Here is a 23,746-nt window from a genome sequence, read left to right as displayed (position 1 = left end):
CCCTCTCTCTCTGTCCCCCTCTCTCTCTGTCCCCCTCTCTCTCTGTCCCCCTCTCTCTCTGTCCCCCGCTCTCTCTGTCCCCGCTCTCTCTGTCCCCCTCTCTCGCTCTCTCTGTCCCCCTCTCTCGCTCTCTCTGTCCCCCTCTCTCGCTCTCTCTGTCCCCCTCTCTCGCTCTCTCTGTCCCCCTCTCTCGCTCTCTCTGTCCCCATCTCTCGCTCTCTCTGTCCCCATCTCTCGCTCTCTCTGTCCCCATCTCTCGCTCTCTCTGTCCCCATCTCTCGCTCTCTCTGTCCCCATCTCTCGCTCTCTCTGTCCCCATCTCTCGCTCTCTCTCTCTGTCCCCATCTCTCGCTCTCTCTCTCTGTCCCCATCTCTCGCTCTCTCTCTCTGTCCCCATCTCTCGCTCTCTCTCTCTGTCCCCATCTCTCGCTCTCTCTCTCTGTCCCCATCTCTCGCTCTCTCTCTCTGTCCCCATCTCTCGCTCTCTCTCTCTGTCCCCATCTCTCGCTCTCTCTCTCTGTCCCATCTCTCGCTCTCTCTCTCTGTCCCCCTCTCTCTGTCCCCCTCTCTCTGTCCCCCTCTCTCTCTGTCCCCCTCTCTCTCTGTCCCCCTCTCTCTCTGTCCCCCTCTCTCTCTGTCCCCCTCTCTCTCTGTCCCCCTCTCTCTCTGTCCCCCGCTCTCTCTGTCCCCCTCTCTCGCTCTCTCTGTCCCCCTCTCTCGCTCTCTCTGTCCCCCTCTCTCGCTCTCTCTGTCCCCCTCTCTCGCTCTCTCTGTCCCCCTCTCTCGCTCTCTCTGTCCCCCTCTCTCGCTCTCTCTGTCCCCATCTCTCGCTCTCTCTGTCCCCATCTCTCGCTCTCTCTGTCCCCATCTCTCGCTCTCTCTGTCCCCATCTCTCGCTCTCTCTGTCCCCATCTCTCGCTCTCTCTGTCCCCATCTCTCGCTCTCTCTCTCTGTCCCCATCTCTCGCTCTCTCTCTCTGTCCCCATCTCTCGCTCTCTCTCTCTGTCCCCATCTCTCGCTCTCTCTCTCTGTCCCCATCTCTCGCTCTCTCTCTCTGTCCCCATCTCTCGCTCTCTCTCTCTGTCCCCATCTCTCGCTCTCTCTCTCTGTCCCCATCTCTCGCTCTCTCTCTCTGTCCCCATCTCTCGCTCTCTCTCTCTGTCCCCATCTCTCGCTCTCTCTCTGTCCCCATCTCTCGCTCTCTCTGTCCCCATCTCTCGCTCTCTCTGTCCCCATCTCTCGCTCTCTCTGTCCCCATCTCTCGCTCTCTCTGTCCCCATCTCTCGCTCTCTCTGTCCCCATCTCTCGCTCTCTCTGTCCCCATCTCTCGCTCTCTCTGTCCCCATCTCTCGCTCTCTCTGTCCCCATCTCTCGCTCTCTGTCCCCCTCTCTCGCTCTCTCTGTCTCGCTCTCTCTGTCCCCCTCTCTCTCTGTCCCCATCTCTCTCTCTCTGTCCCCCTCTCTCTCTGTCCCCCTCTCTCTCTGTCCCCCTCTCTCTCTGTCCCCTCTCTCTCCTGTCCCCCTCTCTCTCTGTCCCCCTCTCTCTCTGTCCCCCTCTCTCTCTGTCCCCCTCTCTCTCTGTCCCCCTCTCTCTCTGTCCCCCTCTCTCTCTGTCCCCCTCTCTCTCTGTCCCCCTCTCTCTCTGTCCCCCTCTCTCTCTGTCCCCCTCTCTCTCTGTCCCCCTCTCTCTCTGTCCCCATCTCTCGCTCTCTCTGTCCCCATCTCTCGCTCTCTCTGTCCCCATCTCTCTCTCTGTCCCCATCTCTCTCTCTCTCTCTCTGTCCCCATCTCTCTCTCGCTCTCTCTGTCCCCATCTCTCGCTCTCTCTGTCCCCATCTCTCGCTCTCTCTGTCCCCATCTCTCGCTCTCTGTCCCCATCTCTCGCTCTCTCTGTCCCCATCTCTCGCTCTCTCTGTCCCCATCTCTCGCTCTCTCTGTCCCCATCTCTCGCTCTCTCTGTCCCCATCTCTCGCTCTCTCTGTCCCCATCTCTCGCTCTCTCTGTCCCCATCTCTCTCTCTCTCTGTCCCCATCTCTCTCTCTCTCTGTCCCCCTCTCTCTCTCTCTCTGTCCCCCTCTCTCGCTCTCTCTGTCCCCCTCTCTCGCTCTCTCTGTCCCCCTCTCTCGCTCTCTCTGTCCCCCTCTCTCGCTCTCTCTGTCCCCCTCTCTCGCTCTCTCTGTCCCCCTCTCTCGCTCTCTCTGTCCCCCTCTCTCGCTCTCTCTGTCCCCCTCTCTCGCTCTCTCTGTCCCCCTCTCTCGCTCTCTCTGTCCCCCTCTCTCGCTCTCTCTGTCCCCCTCTCTCGCTCTCTCTGTCCCCCTCTCTCGCTCTCTCTGTCCCCCTCTCTCGCTCTCTCTGTCCCCCTCTCTCGCTCTGTCCCCCTCTCTCTCTCTCTCTCTCTCTGTCCCCATCTCTCTCTCTCTCTCTCTCTCTGTCCCCATCTCTCTCTCTCTCTCTCTCTCTGTCCCCATCTCTCTCTCTCTCTCTCTCTCTGTCCCCATCTCTCTCTCTCTCTCTCTGTCCCCATCTCTCTCTCTCTGTCCCCATCTCTCTCTCTCTGTCCCCATCTCTCTCTCTCTGTCCCCATCTCTCTCTCTCTGTCCCCATCTCTCTCTCTCTGTCCCCATCTCTCTCTCTCTCTCTGTCCCCATCTCTCTCTCTCTCTCTCTCTGTCCCCATCTCTCTCTCTCTCTCTCTGTCCCCATCTCTCTCTCTGTCCCCATCTCTCTCTCTGACCCCATCTCTCTCTCTCTGTCCCCATCTCTCTCTCTCTCTGTCCCCATCTCTCTCTCTCTCTGTCCCCATCTCTCTCTCTGTCCCCATCTCTCTCTCTCTGTCCCCATCTCTCTCTCTCTGTCCCCCTCTCTCTCTCTCTGTCCCCCTCTCTCGCTCTCTCTGTCCCCCTCTCTCGCTCTCTCTGTCCCCCTCTCTCGCTCTCTCTGTCCCCCTCTCTCGCTCTCTCTGTCCCCCTCTCTCGCTCTCTCTGTCCCCCTCTCTCGCTCTCTCTGTCCCCCTCTCTCGCTCTCTCTGTCCCCCTCTCTCGCTCTCTCTGTCCCCCTCTCTCGCTCTCTCTGTCCCCCTCTCTCGCTCTCTCTGTCCCCCTCTCTCGCTCTCTCTGTCCCCCTCTCTCGCTCTCTCTGTCCCCCTCTCTCGCTCTCTCTGTCCCCCTCTCTCGCTCTCTCTGTCCCCCTCTCTCGCTCTCTCTGTCCCCCTCTCTCGCTCTCTCTGTCCCCCTCTCTCGCTCTCTCTGTCCCCCTCTCTCGCTCTCTCTGTCCCCCTCTCTCGCTCTCTCTGTCCCCCTCTCTCGCTCTCTCTGTCCCCCTCTCTCGCTCTCTCTGTCCCCCTCTCTCGCTCTCTCTGTCCCCCTCTCTCGCTCTCTCTGTCCCCCTCTCTCGCTCTCTCTGTCCCCCTCTCTCGCTCTCTCTGTCCCCCTCTCTCGCTCTCTCTGTCCCCCTCTCTCGCTCTCTCTGTCCCCCTCTCTCGCTCTCTCTGTCCCCCTCTCTCGCTCTCTCTGTCACCCTCTCTCGCTCTCTCTGTCCCCATCTCTCGCTCTCTCTCTGTCCCCGTCTCTCTCTCTCTCTGTCCCCGTCTCTCTCTCTCTCTCTCTCTCTGTCCCCGTCTCTCTCTCTCTCTCTCTCTGTCCCCGTCTCTCGCTCTCTCTCTGTCCCCGTCTCTCGCTCTCTCTCTGTCCCCGTCTCTCGCTCTCTCTCTGTCCCCCATCTCCCGCTCTCTCTCTGTCCCCCATCTCCCGCTCTCTCTCTGTCCCCATCTCCTGCTCTCTCTCTGTCCCCATCTCCTGCTCTCTCTCTGTCCCCATCTCGCGCTCTCTCTCTGTCCCCATCTCGCGCTCTCTCTCTGTCCCCATGTCTCGCGCTCTCTCTCTGTCCCCCTCTCTCGCGCTCTCTCTGTCCCCATGTCTCGCGCTCTCTCTCTCTGTCCCCCTCTCTCGCGCTCTCTCTGTCCCCATGTCTCGCGCTCTCTCTCTCTGTCCCCCTCTCTCGCGCTCTCTCTGTCCCCATGTCTCGCGCTCTCTCTCTGTCCCCATGTCTCGCGCTCTCTCTCTGTCCCCATGTCTCGCGCTCTCTCTCTGTCCCCATGTCTCGCGCTCTCTCTCTGTCCCCATCTCTCTCTGTCCCCCTCTCTCGCGCTCTCTCTCTGTCCCCATCTCTCTCTGTCCCCATCTCTCGCGCTCTCTCTGTCCCCATCTCTCTCTGTCCCCATCTCTCTGTCCCCATCTCTCGCGCTCTCTCTCTCGCTCTCTCTGTCCCCATCTCTCGCGCTCTCTCTCTCGCTCTCTCTGTCCCCATCTCTCGCGCTCTCTCTCTCGCTCTCTGTCCCCATCTCTCGCGCTCTCTCTCTCGCTCTCTGTCCCCATCTCTCGCGCTCTCTCTCTCGCTCTCTCTGTCCCCATCTCTCGCGCTCTCTGTCCCCATCTCTCGCGCTCTCTCTCGCTCTCTGTCCCCATCTCTCGCGCTCTCTCTCGCTCTCTGTCCCCATCTCTCGCGCTCTCTCTCGCTCTCTGTCCCCATCTCTCGCGCTCTCTCTCGCTCTCTGTTCCCATCTCTCGCGCTCTCTCTCTCTCTCTGTCCCCATCTCTCGCGCTCTCTCTCGCTCTCTGTCCCCATCTCTCGCGCTCTCTCTCGCTCTCTGTCCCCATCTCTCGCGCTCTCTCTCGCTCTCTGTCCCCATCTCTCGCGCTCTCTCTCGCTCTCTGTCCCCATCTCTCGCGCTCTCGCTCGCTCTCTGTCCCCATCTCTCGCGCTCTCGCTCGCTCTCTGTCCCCATCTCTCGCGCTCTCGCTCGCTCTCTCTTCCCCTCTCGCTCCGAACCCCGAACTGTTAAGTTTGGGTTTGCTCATCTCTAGAAAAGAGAAGAATTAACTGGGTAGAAAGGCAAAATGAGCAATTGTAAGGACACAGTTCTCTATACTATGATTACATTAGGAGGATAAAAATTTTAATGGCAGTGCTTCTTTAAAAAAAAATCTATAGAAAAAAATGTAAAACATTATATAAGTAAGAAAGTTGGACATTTTTTACCATCTTCATAGATTCTTTTTTAGAACTCTCGGACAACTTGTTAGCACAGTAGTGATCTCTCGAGTCTCATGCACTGGTTGCTCCCCGCCCTCGGATTTTGATGCTTTTTTCTCCGTTTTGTCCAAAAATTATTTGGAAGCTAGATTACATGGATTTTTGGTTTGATCGACCCCTGTGAGTTTTATGGGCTTGAAGGGCACAGAAGGAGCGGTTATTGTGCTGTGCCCGCTGCCAGGCAGTGATTAGATTCAGCGTGAAGTCACTGGGGTGGTGACAGATGGCCGCTCTGATACTGTTTTTTTCTAACTCTGAGGATTTCTGTCACTTTGATTAAGGATATCGGTGACAGGAGGATTCTCGAAAAAGAAGCAAATGTCCAATTTAATGAAAGAGCAGAAAGAAAACTAATTACAAGGTCAGATAAAGATCTCAGTGTAATGGCAAAACTTGTCTATAAAGTGTGCATCTAAAGTAAAGGTCCAGTAAACTTCTGATAATCCGACATCTTCTGGATTACAGGAATTAGTGATGAGAGTGAAGAGGTATATATACTAAGGACCCATCAGCCCAGAAGACCCTCCACTAGTGCTACTTTATCAAGCAACCCAACATGAAACTATTGGCTTACATGCCAGATTGTCAGCATTCTTTTGACCCACCCGGATTAAAGGAATTTACATTTTTTCGGATCATTTGGCTTCTACAACCTCTATGTATCTGCAGAATGAGTTTACATTGAATCTGTCAGTGAGCTCGTTTTGACAGCAAGGTCTGCGATCCTTATCTCTCTTCTCTTGAGCTCCTCTTTGCTGTTTTATGACCACATCAAAGTTTATCTCAGCTTTGGTGTTTTCATAAATCCGCTTAGAAGATGGTTCATAGGAAGAGAAATCAGCATTACATACCTGCTGTCCTAATGAGCTCTCTGACTGATTCAATAATAACTCGTTCTGCAGAAACATAGAGCACCGACATTTGAAATGAAACCCTATTGCAAAAATATTAATCCTTTGCTCCCAGGGCTGCATGGTGTGGTCATTCAGATGTCCGCTTTTCATGGATAGCATTAGTATCTATAATAGTGAATGGGATCATTCACACATTCATGATTTTTCGCTGACCAAGTGTTCCGTGCAAAATCATGGGGACATGTCTGATTTTAATCTGGGTGTCGGATCAAAATCAGCAATGCAAGTCTATGGGTCCGTGAAAAAATCGGACTGCAGTCTGACATCAGAGTGTGGTCTGATCTTCCCGGACTGTAAGATAGGAGAAGTTGCAGAAATTTTTTTTTTTTCACATACAAGAAAAACTGATGACACTCTGATGAAACTTGGTTAGTTTTTCTTGTTTGTAAAAAAAATTGATGTGTGAATGTACACTCCCTGACAGAAGTTATGTCACTTATCCATGTTTTGTAAATAAAAGCTTATAACCTGACGTTAAATTCATCCATTGGTTTTATAAATTACTCTTTTGAAAGCTGAAACCCTCCCAAATTTGGTATAGGTTAAGAAAATAAATTGGCATCAATGCTGAAATATTGATCATTTAATGAACACAGAATGGTCAGATTTTGGCAAGACAAAAGTTTTGTCGCCTGGTCATATAATGCACCCAATCCTAGTTTACATCCTCACCAGTGCTCAGTAAATGATTGGTTAATTAGTGGGTGTGTATAAAAAGAAACCCAGCACCCCAGACCTTCACTTGAGCTCTGACAACATGCCAAAAATCCACCCTGCGATCAAAGCCTTGATTATCAAGAGGCTGAAGACCAGATCCACTGCAGAGGAGGCTGGCACCTTTAATGTGCCTCAGCGTCAAGTACAAAGAATTAAAAAAAGATTTGAAGAGACTGTAGATGTGTTTGACAAGCCCAGGTCCGGCAGACCCCGCAAGACAACTGCTCAGGAGGAACGTTTGTTGGTTAGAAAATCCAAAGCAAGCCGCTCTTCCACTGCAGCAGAGCTCCAACAGGCCTGGTCACCTCAAGTCCCTGTGTCAACTAGAACAGTTTGTAGGATTCGGTCTCGAAATGGCCTCCATGGTCGAATCAGTGCCCAGAAGCCAGCACTAAACAAAAGGCAAATAAAAAACCGTGTGGCATTTGCAAAGTCCCACAGCCTGCTAAACAGATGGACGCTGGAAAAGTGGCAGAAGGTGGATTTCTCTGATGAATCTTCAGTAGAATTACACCACAGTCACCACAAATACTGCAGGAGACCTACTGGAGCCCGTATGGATCCAAAATACACCCAGAAAACAGTTAAATTTGGTGGTGGAAAGATCATGGTCTGGAGTTACATTCAGTATGGGGGTGTGCGAAACATTTGCAAGGTGGAAGGCAATATCAATAGCCTAAAATATCAAGAAGTATTAGCTACCTCTTACATTCCAAATCATAAAAGGGGTCACATTCTGCAGCAGGATGGTGCTCCATCTCATCCATCCATCTCTACAACAAAGTTCCTCCAGGCAAAAAGATGAAGGTGCTCAAGGACTGGCCAGCCCAGTCACCAGTCATGATCATCATTGAGCGTGTTTGGGGTAGGATGAAAGAGGAAGCTTGGAAGACAAAACCAAAGAATCTAGATGAACTCTGGGAGGCATGTAAGACGGCATTCTCTGCTATTCCTGATGACTTCATTCATAAATTGTATGAATCATTGTTGAACCGCATGGATGCAGTCCTTCAAGCTCATGGAAGTCACACAAAATATTAAATATGACTAATAGCACCACAACTTCATTCACCAATGTTATGCCACATATATTTGTATTTTAAGATAATTATTTGGTTGAATATCACATTACTTTCTGTGGGCGACAAAACTTTTGTCTTGCTAAAATCTGACCATTCTGTGTTCATTAAATGATCAATATTTCAGCATTGATGCCAATTCATTTTCTTAACCTAAACCAAATTTGGGAGGGTTTCAGCTTTCAAAAGAGTAATTTATAAAACCAATGGATGAATTTAACGTCCGGTTATAAGCTTTCATTTACATAACATGGATAAGCGACATAACTTCTGTCAGGGAGTGTATCGTAGGAACAATACTTCAATAGATGGCAGCTGCAGTCATTTGTTTTACCTAAATACATGTATTTGAGGATCAAAATCATTTTTGCAATTCAGTTTCATTAAAAATATTGCACCGTTTTGCTTTTACAGGCTCCTTGTTTCCCTGCACAATTATGTTTGATTCTGTTTGTGATCACAAATCAGCCGAGAGGCGCTCAGATTCAGACAGATCAAAGAGTTACTTATTACGTCAAAATGAGCTCACTAACAGATTCTCAGTTAACTCAGCTCAGTGGTTAGCACAGTTACTTCGCAGCGCTGGGATCCTGGATTCAAGTCCCAACAAGGAGAACATCTGCATTAAATTTGAATTTTCTCCTTGTGTTTGCCTGGGTTTCCTCCGGGTTCTCCACACACACAGGCTATAGAAGGCAAATGGTGCAAATTGTTTAATGAAACCCAATTCCAAAAAAATATTTTTAGCCGAAATTACATGTGTTTTAAGTAAGGAAAAAAAAGGTGGACAAGCAAATCTACTGATCATTCAGTGCAATTTAGTGACATGCCGATTGCAATGATGTAAGCCTCATTCATAGACATTTTCTGCTTCTTTTTTTTTTTCTAGTGATGGACACAAATGATCGATTCCTTCGGAAGATGACTATTGGCCAGTCCCCAACAGAGAAGGGTTTCTCTAGGACGGTAATATATATCTCTACAATAAGAATGTAATTTTCTGAAAATTAATGAATACTTGACAGTAACCTGTATCTCACTTTTGGGGATTGAAGGGAAGCTAAGTATGGATGTTGAGCCTTGGTCAGCAGTTGTTGATCGGCACTGTGGCTCAGTGGTTAGCATTGATGCGTTGCAGCTCTTGTGTCCTGGCTTTGAGGTTGGCCAAGAAGACTGGTGTCCTGGACTCTAGGTTGACCAAGAGCGCTGGTGTCTTGTATTTGAGGCTGACCAAAAGCGCTGGTGTCCTGGGTTCGAGGTTGACCAAGAGCGCTGGTGTCTAGGATTTGAGATTGACCAAGAGCGCTGGTTTCCTGGATTCAAGGCTAACCAAGAGCACTGGTGTCTTGCATTCAAGGTTGACCAAGAGTCATGATGTCTTGGATTTAAGGCTAACCAAGAGTGCTGGTGTCTTTGATTTGAGGCTGACCAAGAGCGCTGGTGTTTTTCGATTTGAGGCTGACCAAGAGCGCTGGTGTCTTGGATTCTTGGCTGACCAAGAGAGCTGGTGACCTGGATTCAAGGCTGACCAAGAGCGTTGGTGACCTGGATTCAAGGCTGACCAAGAGCGCTGGTATCTTGCATTCGACGTTGACCAAGAATGCTGGTGTCTTGGATTTAAGGCTAACCAAGACCACTTGTGTCTTGGATTCAAAGCTAGCCAATAGTGCTGGTGTCTTGGATTCGAGGCTGACCAACTGCACTGGTTTCTTGAATTCAAGGCTAACCAAGAGTGCTTGTGTCGTGGATTCAAGGCTAACCAAGAGTGCTGGTGTCTTGGATTCGAGGTTGACCAAGAGTGCTGGTGTCTTGGATTCGAGGTTGACCAAGAGTGCTGGTGTCTTGGATTCAAGGCTGACCAAGAGTGCTGGTGTCTTGGATTCAAGGCTAACCAAGAGTGCTGGTGTCATGGATTCAAGGCTGACCAAGAGCGCTGGTGTCTTGGATTCAAGGCTGACCAAGAGCGCTGGTGTCTTGGATTCAAGGCTGACCAAGAATGCTGGTGTCTTGGATTCAAGGCTGACCAAGAGTGCTGGTGTCTTGGATTCAAGGCTGACCAACGAATAAATGAGTGATCGGCTTTTTCTGTAATTTAATTTCTCCATGTGACGCAGGCTCAGTTTGACATTTCGGTTGCAAGTGAAATCATGGCCGTCTTGGCTCTTACTGACGGTCTGGATGACATGAGGATACGGTTGAGTAAAATGGTGGTAGCTACCAGCAAACAAGGAGCTCCTGTCACCACTGAAGACTTGGTAAGACATGTTTTGGCGGAGGGTGGAGGTTATAGTAATGGAATCTAAGAATTTTTTGGGAAATGACACATTTTTTTTCTGTTTTCTCAGGGAGTCAGCGGGGCTCTGGCCGTCTTGATGAAAGATGCAATAAAGCCCAATCTGATGCAGACATTGGAGGTACGTCTTGTTAAGGTTAATGCCTGTTTTGGGGTCTAAAACTTGTGAATTATAAGGATTTTATGTATTTTTGGACAGGGAAATCCCGTGTTTGTTCACGCTGGACCTTTTGCCAACATTGCACATGGCAACTCCTCCATTTTGGCTGATAAGATCGCACTTAAATTGGTTGGACCAGAAGGATTTGTCGGTAAATATCCTTTTCCTGAAAATGTGGGGCATGATGTGTTGAGGCTGCTTTCACATGTCCCAAGTTTCACGGACCAGCTGCGGATCTCCTGACCCGAAATCAACACCCTCATAGGTATATATGAGGCTGTTAGTTTGGGTCTGGTTGTTCTGGAAATCATTTTCCAGACACGGATGAATAAACTCGGACATGTGAAGGCAGGCGGAATTTGAGGTTGTAACCCTTCTTCCGTCGTATGTTGTCTTGCAGTGACCGAGGCCGGCTTTGGTGCCGACATTGGAATGGAGAAGTTTTTCGATATCAAATGCAGATATTCTGGTTTGCGCCCTCATGTGGTGGTTCTGGTAGCTACAGTGCGGGCGCTTAAGATGCACGGGGGAGGTCCAACGGTGAGTGCTGTATGTCCAGTACAGCGATTTTTGCACTATTACAAGCTGATTTTACTGTCCCCATGCATGTAAAGTGAAAAGTTTACTTAGTCTTAATTGAAAAACTGTACCGTGTACTGTTTACAGCTCCCATGTAACTCATGCATCTCTAAAGGCTGCAGACAAAAAACAAATCCTGTGCGTAGACTGATCCTCCACTAATCCTGATACTATGTGAACAGAATTTTCACTATGGAAAAGCTATCATCTACAGAAAATTTAGAAGGATCGCAGTACACAGGGTGTATTTGTAGCTTGAGATGCAAGTTTTTAATCAAAATCCATTGCAAAGTTGCTTAATTTTTAATTTTATAAGCATTGGGACAGTAAAGGAAATTTGGTTGATATTTTGGACGTATACTTTTTAACCCCTTTGGAATTTGGCCATTTTTCATTTTTGCACTTTCGTCTTTTCCTCCCCTACTTCCAATGAGTGCTTGTTTTTTCGAGTTCATTTTACTATATAATGTACTTAAAAAAAAGGTAAAAATTCCAAATGGGGTGAAATGCTGAAAAAACACTCACAGTTCTGCCATTTTTTGGGGTTTTTGTTTTTACATGGTTCATTGTGCGGTAAAAATGACTTGGCAACATGATACTCCAGGTCATTCCTATTACGGTGATACCACATTTGTATAATTCTTTTTATATTTTGGTAGGTAAGAAAAAAAAAACTTACATTTTTCAGTCAATGGTGCAGTGCGAGAACTTGTTTTTTTGTGTGTTGAGGTGTCATTTTTATTGTTAGTATTTTGGGGTACTTTTCGATCGCCATTCATTGTATTTGGTACAGTTGACGTTTTGATCACCATTTATTGCATTTGGTACAGTTGACGTTTTGATCGCCATTCATTGCATTTGGTACAGTTGACATTTTGATCGCCATTTATTGCATTTGGTACAGCTGACCTTTTGATCGCCATTTATTGCATTTGGTACAGTTGACGTTTTGATCTCCATTCACTGCATTTGGTACAGTTGATGTTTTGATCGCCATTTATTGCATTTGGTACAGCGGACGTTTTGATCGCCATTTATTGCATTTGGTACAGTTGACGTTTTGATCGCCATTCATTGCATTTGGTACAGTTGACGTTTTGATCGCCATTCATTGCATTTTGGTAGGGTTAACTTTTTGATAATTTTTAATTGTATTTTTTGTGGGGGGAGGTGTGGTGACCATATAATGGTGATTTTTGACGTTTCGAATTATTTACACATTTTACCCTATAGGTTATTTAATTTTAACATTTTTATAGATCAGACTTATGTACATGGCGAATCCAAATAAGATTATTTTAATATGTGTGTGTGTGTGTGTATATGTGTATATATTATAATGGTTTTTTTTTTACTAAAAAGTACTTTTTTTTTATTAATTTTAACTTTATTATTTAGTCTTGAACCTGCGATTGTTTGGATTGACGTTCTCTTCCTTTTGATGTTTTAGAGCAGGATGTTTGCGGAGTAATATATGATGTGAATTCCCATTTTATAGACCGGTCTCTTGAAACACGTTGGCTAACCATTGTGATCTACGTAAATTTTGTACAGTTTCAGTTCCATTTTTTGAAGATTTTTTTTCTTTTAGGTTTCAGAAAATTGTGCAGAAATGACATATATATTGGATATTCAAAAGCACTTTTTTTCTTATTTTTCTTCCCAGGTTACTGCCGGAGTCCCATTGCCCAAGGAGTATACAGAAGAGGTGAGAGCCTATAAGTGGCTGTGTTTTCTATTGCTGCCCTATAAATAGACGAGCGAGAGATTTAGTCATTTGCTCGTGTTCCGCTCTGAAACGCTCCCCGCTGCTGTGTATTGTTTGCCCTGAAACAAGAGCTGTATTCACAGGAGCTGTATTCACAGGAGCTGTATTCACAAGAGCTGTATTCCGGGCCTGAGCCAGGTACTAATCATTATGCTATGAGTCCCACTTACTTCTCCTGACTCCTGCTAATATTCCGGAACGCCGCCAGTCAGAACTCGGGAGCTGAGCTTTGACATCGTTATCAGGGCCGCAATCATTTCAGTCTCCTGATATAAAACATTTTGTGTAGCCGATCGGCAGTCATTTAATAGCTTTTGTAAACACACTCACTTGTCCTCCATGTGCATTTTTTTTTTTTTTAAAGCAAGCTCAAAAATAGTTTCACCCGACTAACAAATCATTTCACCCAACAAACAAGTGTCTTGGATGATCAGCAGTCTGTTTAGACAGGAATGATAATTGGGAAATAAGTATTCCTTGGATCGTTCGTTCTCGATAAACCCACCAGTGTAAATGCTGCCTATGCCATTCTTAAATCATAAAATAATCTAGAGCTGTATTCACAGTTCTGCAGCTTAATTCTCCCATTACTTCCTGCTTCTTCACTGTCTGCAATATGGGATGAGTCACTTTTTTTCTTCTAGGCTTCTAGGTTTTTTTTTTTACTGATTTTGAATTATAAAACAGTCCTGCAGGTTCTTGATCTCAAATGTCCCATTGCTCCCTTCTCTTTCAGGGTCTGTAATCTGGGACGGGTCACTTTTCTTCTAGGCTAAAACTAAACTAGCTCTAGTCTTTTACTGATACTGAATTGCAACACAGTCCAAAGCTGTGTTCACAATTCTGCACCTCTCTGAGCTCAATTCTCCAAATATTACCTACTTGTTCAGTGTCTGTAATCTGGGATGTGTAATTTTTCTCCCAAGTTCCAATGAAATATGCACTAGTCTTTTACTGAATTACTCTATAGTCCAGAGCTGTATTCACAATTCTGCAGGTTTCTGAGCTCAGCTCTGATGATACCCCCTGCTTGTTCATTGTATGTAATTTGGGATGGATCATGTCTGGTGTAGTAACTAGTGTTGAGCGATACCTTCCGATATCAGGAAATATCGTATCGGATTGGATCGGGCCGATACCCAAAAAGTATCGGATATCGCCGATTCCGATACCGGAAACCAATGCAAGTCAATGGGACACAAATATCAGAATGAAAATAAACCCTTTCTTTCCTTGTAGGTTAATTCTACATGAAGTAAAACAACTAAGAATAATGTAGAATGACATGAAAAGCCGGCAATTCATCAGCGGCATTCACCGGTACCCGACAATTTACAACAGAAAGAATAGAGCTTCACACATAGATTAGATAGATAGAAACATGTCAGTCACATATATATGAAGTACAGTGACAGTGTTGCTTACTGTACTTGTCATTTAGTGTAAAGGATTTATTAAAAAAAATATTAGTGTTTTCGTGCACCGTCTCTTTAAAAAAGCCGGCCGGCAATTCAGCATCTGTACCCGACAATTTATAACAGACAGAATAGAGCTTCACACATAGATTAGATAGATAGAAACATGTCAGTCACATATATAAGAAGTACAGTGACAGTGTTGCTTACAGAACTTGTCATTTAGTGTAAAGGATTTATTTAAAAAAAATAATAGTGTTTTCATGCACCGTCTCTTTAAGAAAGCCGGCCGGCAATTCAGCATCTGTACCCGACAATTTAGAATAGAAGGAATAGAGAATCACACATAGATTAGATAGATAGAAACATGTCAGTCACATATATATGAAGTACAGTGACAGTGTTGATTACTGTACTTGTCATTTAGTGTTAAAATAAAGGATTTATTTAAAAAAAAATTGGCGTGGGGTTCCCCTTAATTTTAGGCTCTAGCGGAGGTTAAGCAGACAGCTGGGGCAAATGTTTGAAGCCTGGGAAGGGGGTAATACCCACGGAGCTTCCCAGGCTACTAATATCAGCCCCCAGCTGAATACCTAGCCTTTACTAGCTATTAAAATGGGGGACCCCCCAAAAAAAATGACGTGGGGTCCCCCCTAATTTAATAGCTAGCACAGGCTAGGCAGACAGCTGGGGGCTGATATTAATAGCCCAGGAAGGGTGCCATGAATATTGGCCCCCTCCCAGGCTAGAAACACCAGCCGTCAGCCGCCCCAGAAATGGCGCATCCATAGGATGCGCCAATTCTGGCACTTAGCCTCGCTCTTCCACGCTGCCCTGGTGCGGTGGCAGGGGGTAATAGGGTTGGGGTTGATGTCAGCTTATAATGCCAGCTGACATCAAGCCCAGGTTAGTAATGGAGAGGCGTCTATAAGACACCCCCATTACTAACCCCATAGTCAAAGTTAAAAGAAAACACAAACACCCAGAGTAAAGTCCTTTAATTGAAATAAAGACACAATTCTTTATTGTTCTAAATTAAACCATACTTACCATCACGCCCATTCCAGCTGAAGCCAACGATCTCCTGCAATAAAAGAAAAATAATAAAGCAACCTCATCCTTACCTTTCGATGGTTCCCAGGACAGCTCCAGCTCTGCTACATCGAGATGACAGGCTGGACCGCAGCAGAACGCTGCCATCCAGCCTGTCATCCCGCAGACACTGAGAAGCGCAGGCATGCTTGCGCTCCTCAGTGTCTCTTTGTGACGTCATCCAGATGAGCCGAGTTCATGTCCAATGAACTCAGCTCACCTCATGCACGTCACTGACAGCGTGGGAAAATTCTCCTGCACTCAGCGCTTCAGCGTGAGAATTCTCCCACGCTGTCAGTGACATACATGAGGTGAGGTCATGTCCAATGAACTCAGCTCACCTCATGCACGTCACTGACAGCGTGGGAAAATTCTCACGCTGAAGTGCTGAGTGCAGGAGAATTTTCCCACGCTGTCAGTGACGTACATGAAGTGAGCGGAGTTCATTGGACATGACCTCGGCTCATCTGGATGCCGTCACAGCCAGACACTGAGGAGTGGAAGTATGCCTGCGCTTCTCAGTGTCTGCGGGATGACAGGATGGATGGCAGCGTTCTGCTGCGGTCCAGCCTGTCATCTCGATGTAGCAGAGCTGAAGCTGTCGTGGGAGCCATGGAAAGGTAAGGATGATGTTGCTTTATTATTTTACTTTTATTGCAGGAGATCGTTGGCTTCAGCTGGAATGGGCGGGGTGGTAAGTATGGTTTAATTTAGAACAATAAAGAATTGTGTGTTTATTTCAATTAAAGGACTTTTTTCTTGGTGTTTGTGTTTTTTTAAATACTTTACTAGAAATTCATGGTGGTCATGTCTAATATTGGCGTGACCCCATGAATTTTGGGCTTAGGGCCAGCTGATAATGCCAAGCTGGCCTTAACCCCTTTATTACCCAGTGAGCCACCGCACCAGGGCCCTGGATGAGTTGGGTACAGCGCCAGAAGATGGCGCTTCTATGAACGCGCCATTTTCTGGGGCGGCTGCGGACTGCAATTTGCAGCGGGGGTGGCCCAGAAAGCTTGGGTCTCCCTGCGCTGCGGATTCCAGCCCCCAGCTGCCTAGTTGTATCTGGCTGGGCACAAAAATAGGGCGAAGCCCCACGCATTTTTTTTTTAAATTATTTCATGAAATTCATGGAATAATTAAGAAAAAAAGGGCTTCCCTATATTGTTGTGTCCAACCAGGTACAAATAGGCAGCTGGTGGTTGGGGGCAGCCCATTCCTGCCTGCTGTACCTGGCTGGACACAAATATAGTGCGAAGCCCCACGTCAATTTTTTTTTAATTATTTCATGAATTTCCTGAAATAATTAAAAAAAAATTGACGTGGGGCTTCACACTATATTTGTGTCCAGTCAGGTACAGCAGGCAGGAACGGGCTGCCCCCAACCACCAGCTGCCTATTTGTACCTAGCCGAACACAACAATATAGGGAAGCCCTTTTTTTCTTAATTATTCCATGAATTTCATGAAATAATTAAAAAAAAAAAACGTGGAGCTTCTCCCTATTTTTGTGTCCAGCCAGGTACAACTAGGCAGCTGGGGGATGGAATCTGCAGCGCAGGGAGGCCCAAGCTTTCTGCCCCCCCCCCCCGCTGAAAATTGCAGTCCGCGGCCGCCCCGGAAAATGGCGCGTTCATAGAAGCTGGATGCTGTACCTGGCTGGCATACAAAAATATGGCGAAGCCCACGTCAAAAGTTTTGGGAAAAATTTATTAAAAAATAAATAACAATTTAGGGACTGCATCTTTATTAAGTCCTCAAATGTCATTTAGTGTTAAAATAAAGGATTTATTTAAAAAAAAAATGGCGTGGGATCCCCCATAATTTTAGTCTCTAGCGGAGGTTAAGCAGACGGCTGGGGCAGATGTTTGAAGCCTGGGAAGTGGGTAAAACCCACGGAGCTTCCCAGGCTACTAATATCAGCCCCCAGCTGAATACCTAGCCTTTACTAGCTATTAAAATGGGGGACCCCCCCCAAAAAAATGACGTGGGGTCCCCTCTATTTTAATAGCTAGCAAAGGCTAGGCAGACAGCTGGGGGCTGATATTAATAGCTCAGGAAGGGTGCCATGAATATTGGCCCCCTCCCAGGCTAGAAACACCAGCCGTCAGCCGCCCCAGAAATGGCGCATCCATAGGATGCGCCAATTCTGGCACTTAGCCTCGCTCTTCCACGCTGCCCTGGTGCGGTGGCAGGGGGTAATAGTGGTGGGGTTCATGTCAGCGCCAGCTGCCATGAAGCCCAGGTTAGTAATGATGGCCGTCTATATGACACCCCCATTACTAACCTACAAAGTGTTAAAAAGAAAAAACACACTACACCCAGAAAAAAATAATTTATTTGAAATAAAACACCATTTTATTTAATTCTTAGTTTACTAAAAAAAAAATAGTTACCTGTCCACGTTCCTGCGCTGATCTCCCATGCACAGCTGTCACATCTGGAGATGGTGACAGCTGTGCATGGCTGCTGTAAGCTCACGCTGCCGGGAACACGTCCGCTCCCGGCAGCGGGAGCCACTGACTGAGGTCACCGGAGTGCATTCAGGCAGCGCAGCTCCGGAGACCTCCTTTACGGCAGTGCTGTACCGTGGGAATTTCTCACGATACAGCAGTGCCGTAAAGGAGCTAACTGGAGCAGCGCTGCCTGAACTCCGGTGAACCCTTACGGCCCCGTCATTCTAGCGGCGGCAGCGGTTCAGAGCGGTCACAGTTTATGTGGCTGCTCTGAACTGGAGATCTTCGTGGGACACTCGTGGACTACTACAGAGGGGTAAGGATAAGGTTGTGGTTTATTATTTTATATTTTATTACAGGAGATCGATGGCTTCGGGGAATTAGGTGTCTTGGTGAGTATAGGTGTAGTTTTTTATTTTTTACTTTATTTTAGGTGGCGATCGGCGGGGACAGGTAATGTATGAACTAATTTCTTTTAGGTAACCACTGGCCACCAATGACATGTATTTAACATTTATTGGGGACACAGTAGGGCAATTTAAATAGCAGGATCAGGCTGATGGGAACTACTGCTCCCATCGAGCTGATCCTGCTGGCAGGAGTGGACGGGGGACAGACATAGGCCGATGGGAGTAGTAGTGTCACATCGGCCTATGTCTGCCCGCACACACACCCGCACACACACCCGCACACACACCCGCACACACACACCCCGCACACACACCCGCACACACACCCCGCACACACACACACCCCGCACACACTAATCATGACGGGTCCGGGAGGTGAGGCTGACCTGTGCGGCCGTGGGAAAGTTGATGTGAGTTCATGCAGTCAAGCATGAACTCACATGAACCCTCTGAGGGCACCGCGGCTACTTCAAATGAACAGCTGATCGGCATCACCTGATACCTCAGCTGTTCATTTGAAATAACCGGCGGGAAAGCGCAGCACAGAACGGGAAAGCCGGCGGTGAAGTCTTTTCACTGCCGGCTTCCCCGCCCGGGTCCTTCGCTCCTTGGTGCTGCGCTCCCCGCCCGGTCCTAATTTACGATCGGGATGGGAGGTGGCGAGGGGAGCGGAGGATCGGGGTGGGAGGCTGCGGGGAAGCAGTATGGGGCTGCGTGATTGTTTAAAAGCCGGCGGCTTTTTACCGCGCCGGCTTTTAAACAATCAGGAGAATTCTCCCACGCTGGGATGGCATTCTGATGACAAGCTGGATCGCAGCTGAGCGCTGCCATCCAGCTTGTCATCCTTCAGAGACACTGCAGAGCGCAGGCATTATGGGAACTTCCGATTCCGGTATTCGATATTATAAAAGTATCGGAATTAAGTATCGGAATTCCGATACAGTGAATATCGGCCGATACCCGATATTTCAGTATCGGAATGCTCAACACTAGTAGTAACTTCAATTAGTAAAATCTTACTCCATCAAAATACAGTAGAGCACCTTGATTTCTTATAGGAGTTTAGCCTAAACCACCATATTACTTTATTATGGAGCTCAGTATTAGCACTGGTCTGCTCATTTCTCCAAATATTCACTGCTTGTTCACTATCTGGCATGGGTCATTTTTCCGCCAGGCAATGTCTAAATTAGTATTCAACTGCTACTGAAACTGAATTAAAATATAGTCCAGAGCTGTAATTACAATTTTGCAGATTTCTGAACTTAGTGTTTCCTAATATTTTCTGCTTGTTCAGTGTCTGTAATCTGGGATGTGTATTTTTATTACTCCAGGCTATGAGTCAATTAGCCACCCGTCTACTACTAATACGGAATTATTACACGGTCCAGCTATATTGACAATTCTCCAAGTTTCTGAGCTAAATTCTTCAATTATTCCTTACTTGTTCACTATCTGTAATCAGTTTTCCTCCATGCTATGAATAAATTAGCCTTGGTCTTCCACCGTTACTGAATTAAAATACAGTCCAGTGCTGTATTCACAATTCTGCAGGTTTTCTGAGCTGAATTCCCAAAGTGCTCACTGTTCAGTATCTATAAAATGGATGGGTCATTTTTTTTCCACTGGGTTAACACTAAATAAGCACTGGTCTTTTACTGATTTACTTCAGAGCTGTGTTCACAATTCTGCAGGTTTCTAAACTCAATAGTCCAAATATTCAATCCTGCTTGTTCAGGGTCTGTAATCTGGGATGAGTAATTTTTCATAGAAGCTATCGTTGAATTAGCATTGGTATTCTACTAATAGTGAATCACAAAATGGTCCAAAGCCGTTTTCACAATTTTGCAGGTTTCTGAGCTAATTTCTCACAACACCCCCTGTTTGTTCACAGTCTGGATGAATACACTACTTTATATAAAACTGTGCCTTTAATACCTATCGGTGTGGCAGTGATTAGGCAGAATAACATATGAGAATGGCATTCAGGGCTCTGTCGTATAATCATCCCTTCTCCTCCCACACAAGCGGTGAAATAGCTGTTTGCGTCTCCGATGCTTCCTTGACTATTTTCTCATCCGTGGCCTTCGCTGACAGCTGCCTGTGATAACAGAGCGACCTTGTAATGAGCAGAAATGAATCCGCTTCTGCACATTCAGAGACCGAGCAATATTCTGATTTATGTTTTAGTGGTAATTGTGGAACATTAAATGTTTTTCCAGCACCTGGAAAATTTGGCGCCTGCATTTCACACATAAATAAGTGTCTAACAATGTGCTGCCGTGGGATGAAATCCGTCTCTGCTGGAGTCGTATTATTGAGAGTATTAAGGTGCTCTGCAGCTTCCGTGATCTCCCCAGGACTAAGGACTATTAAAGGTTTCAATTCTCTGACTGCAAGCAAGGCACATTGAAAATGGTGACGAAGTAATATAAAAGTGTATTAAAATGTTGCACAACCATTATTCCATTAGTACTGCATCCAAAAATCCACAAATTCTCATGTTGTAGCACCCCAACTTACCAGAGGATTTGGGGTCCCCTGAGCATTGTTTCTCCAAGCAGAGAAGCTCCAGATCTACGATAAAAAGGAGGCCGACCCCAGGACACCCCAAGTTCCAGCCAACGCTTCTGATTGAACAGCGGTCATGGCACCCCAATTTTTCTAAAAAGTTGGGACACCCTTTTAGAAGATATTGAAGATTGTCTGAGCTCTACTCAGTTCTATTTATTTTCCAGAAACATATATACTCTTGTCCATAAGTTTTATCTTTAAATTGGGCTAAGATGCAATACCAGACACCACCTATGGACAGGTGTGGCGCTATGGTACATTTATACAATGATAGTTATTAAAATGTAAGCATATATACTGAATACTATTTTTCTGTGTCTCAGAACTTGGAGCTGCTGGAGAAAGGCTGCAGTAATCTCAATAAACAGATCCAGAATGCCACCATATTTGGCGTACCTGTGGTTGTCGCTGTTAACGCTTTCAAGTAAGGACCGTTCCTTTCACCATTCTATTGTGCCTTTCACGCAGAGGATAAAGATTGAACTTGGTTTTGATTACAGGTCACCTCCTCCTCCTGTACAATGACTGACAACACCTCTATATACAGCAGATAACACAGGATCCACCATTCACAATAGGTGATATCACAGCTCACCTCCTCCTCCTCCTGTAACAATGACTGATAATACCTCTATATACAGTAGATAACGCAGGATTCGGCATTCACAATAGATGATGTCACAGCTCATCTCCTCCTCCTCCTGTACAATGACTGATAACTCTAATATATACAGTAGATAACACAGAATCCAGCATTCACACTAGGTGATGTCACAGCACGCCTCCTCCTCCTGTACAATAACTGTACAGGACACCTCTATATATAGCAGATAACACAGGATTTGCCATTCACTATGGGTTATTTCATAGCTCACCTCTCCCTCCTCCTGTACTATAACTGATAATACCTCTATATACAGTAGATAATAGAAGATTCACCATTCACATTAGGTGATTTCACAGCTCACCACCTCCTCCTCCCTTCACATTGACCTTTGCCCAGATCAGAGTATGCTTAGAAAACTCTCCCTTTAACAGACAAAGCCAGTCTATTTCTGCCCATGTGGCTGCTGAAAAGAAGATTAAGGTCCGGCCCCACTACCGGTGTTTGGTCAGTGTTCGGTCAGTATTTTTTCTCAGGAGTGGGAGCGAAAACCAGGAGTGGGTGATAAATGCAGAATTGGTGACTTGTTTCTATTACACCTTTTCTCTGATTGTTCCTCTTCTGATTTTAGCTCCCACTACTGAGAAAAAATACTGACCGAATACTGATAGTGAGGCCGTGGACTAAGTATGAGTCTACTATTAAGTGTAGTGAATAGAGTGAAAATGTAAAGAATTTTGATTTTTATTTATATATATATATATATATATATATATATATATATATATATAATGTATATAAATTGTTTTATGGAGAAATGAAAAAACAGTATAAAAAATTTTGAAAAATGCTTTTAACCTTATTTAAACAGTAGGTCATTTTCTGAAGGCACATTGCCTTTTATTGTTCTGTATGATTATTACTATTGGATCTGGATAAAGTAGGAGTAATGCTGCATTTTTACCCTCTAGAACTGACACAGATCACATAAAATGATGCATAACGGACCCATAACGGACACACAAACAACACGTGACTAAAACTAACATAAAAAAGTGCCATAAAAACAGCACAGCAGTATCCGCTTCTAATGGGTGCATACAGTACAGACCAAAAGTTTGGACACACCTTCTCATTTAAAGATTTTTCTGTATTTTCATGACTTTGAAAATTGTACATTCACACTGAAGGCATCAAAACTATGAATTAACACATGTGGAATTATATACTTAACAAAAAAGTGTGAAACAACTGAAAATATGTCTTATATTCTAGGTTCTTCAAAGTAGCCACCTTTTGCTTTGGTAGCATACATACACCCCCAACTAGTAGTAAATGCAAGCCGGGTGGTATATCATGTGGTGTCCAAGCACAGAAAAAAAGGATGATGTATATAATGGAGAATAATTTAAAAAATCTATATACTTATCAAATAAGGACTGATCTCATTGAAATGTGAGGAGGCATCTGGGGTCATTCCCTAGGGTCCCTCATATGTAGATGCAGGAGGGGTTCTTCAAGCTCACATTCTCCCAGTAACCGAGGGTTCAAACTAATCTCCCGACGTGTTTCCCCATTAAAAGATTCCTCAGGGGAACGCAGAATGCTGTCTGGTCCTAGTAGAATTCTTCGATTTTAATGAAGAAACGCGTCTGGAGATTTGTTTGAACCTCTGGAGACTGTGGGCTTGAAGACCCTCTCCTGTACTTACATATGAGGGACCCCAGGGAACGACTACGGGTGCCTCCTCACATTCCGGTGAGATCGTTCCATATTTGATATGTATATTGATTCTTGAATTATTCTTCATTACTATACATCATCCTTGTTTTTCTGTGCTGGGACACCATAGGATATAACAACTGGCTTGTGATTACTACAATGCTGCTCACCATTATTGGCACCCCTTCATATTTTTCATAGACTGTACAATATCTTCAGAAATAAATGGAAATGTACCAAAGTTATATCCTCAGGATTTTTTAATTAGTGGTCCAAAGTAATACAACAATAAAACATTGTTTTTCAACTTCCATGTTGCAATTTCAAAAAAGAAACAGAATAAACAGCATGTGCAGCAATAAAGGCACCCTAATTAATACTTGGTTACAGACCCTTTGGCATTGCTGACAGCCTCCAAAGGTTTCTTGTAGCCATCTGTAAGATTCTTGCACTGTTGCTTTGCCTTGCCAAAAAGCTCTATTTTTGTTTCATCTGTCCACAGAACATTTTCCCAGAAGGATTGTGGTTTGTCAATGTACTCTTTGGTAAAGATCAGTCTTTCCTTTTCATTTCTTTTCTTCAGTAATGGTTTCTTCCTTGGTCTTCACTAGTGTTGAGCGAGTATGTTCTGTTCCGAGTATGCTCGGGCCGAGCTCCGAGTATTTACAGCTGCTCGGTGATATGGTTGAATCGCTCCCGTGTGCATGATTTGCGACTGTTTGACAGCTTTATTACATGTGAGGAATGTCTAACAGTTGCAAATCATGCACACGGAAGTGATTCAAACATATCACCAAGCAGCTGTAAATACTCGGAGCTCGGCCGAGCATACTCGGCGAAAGGGTTAACAGAACATACTCGCTCAACACTAGTC

At 45.9% G+C, this 23,746-nt stretch overlaps 1 protein-coding gene across 2 annotated transcripts in view; it reads left to right on the top strand.

The window, feature by feature from the left end:
- The window catches only part of MTHFD1 (methylenetetrahydrofolate dehydrogenase, cyclohydrolase and formyltetrahydrofolate synthetase 1), a 77,540-nt gene that overhangs the window by 48,117 nt on the left and 5,677 nt on the right, over positions 1 to 23,746 (top strand). For both annotated transcript variants that reach the window (XM_073638677.1, XM_073638678.1), the window contains exons 17-23: positions 8,690 to 8,766; positions 9,915 to 10,055; positions 10,146 to 10,214; positions 10,293 to 10,404; positions 10,654 to 10,793; positions 12,499 to 12,540; positions 20,870 to 20,970. In XM_073638677.1, the coding sequence (XP_073494778.1) occupies positions 8,690 to 8,766; positions 9,915 to 10,055; positions 10,146 to 10,214; positions 10,293 to 10,404; positions 10,654 to 10,793; positions 12,499 to 12,540; positions 20,870 to 20,970 (682 nt within the window). The remainder of the gene's footprint in view (positions 1 to 8,689; positions 8,767 to 9,914; positions 10,056 to 10,145; positions 10,215 to 10,292; positions 10,405 to 10,653; positions 10,794 to 12,498; positions 12,541 to 20,869; positions 20,971 to 23,746) is intronic.

This window comes from Phyllobates terribilis, unplaced genomic scaffold (assembly GCF_046119375.1).
Source record: "Phyllobates terribilis strain yellow unplaced genomic scaffold, ASM4611937v1 Scaffold_7__3_contigs__length_470593459, whole genome shotgun sequence".
NCBI classification, from domain to species: Eukaryota; Metazoa; Chordata; class Amphibia; order Anura; family Dendrobatidae; genus Phyllobates; species Phyllobates terribilis.
This window is presented reverse-complemented; position numbering and strand designations above follow the sequence as displayed.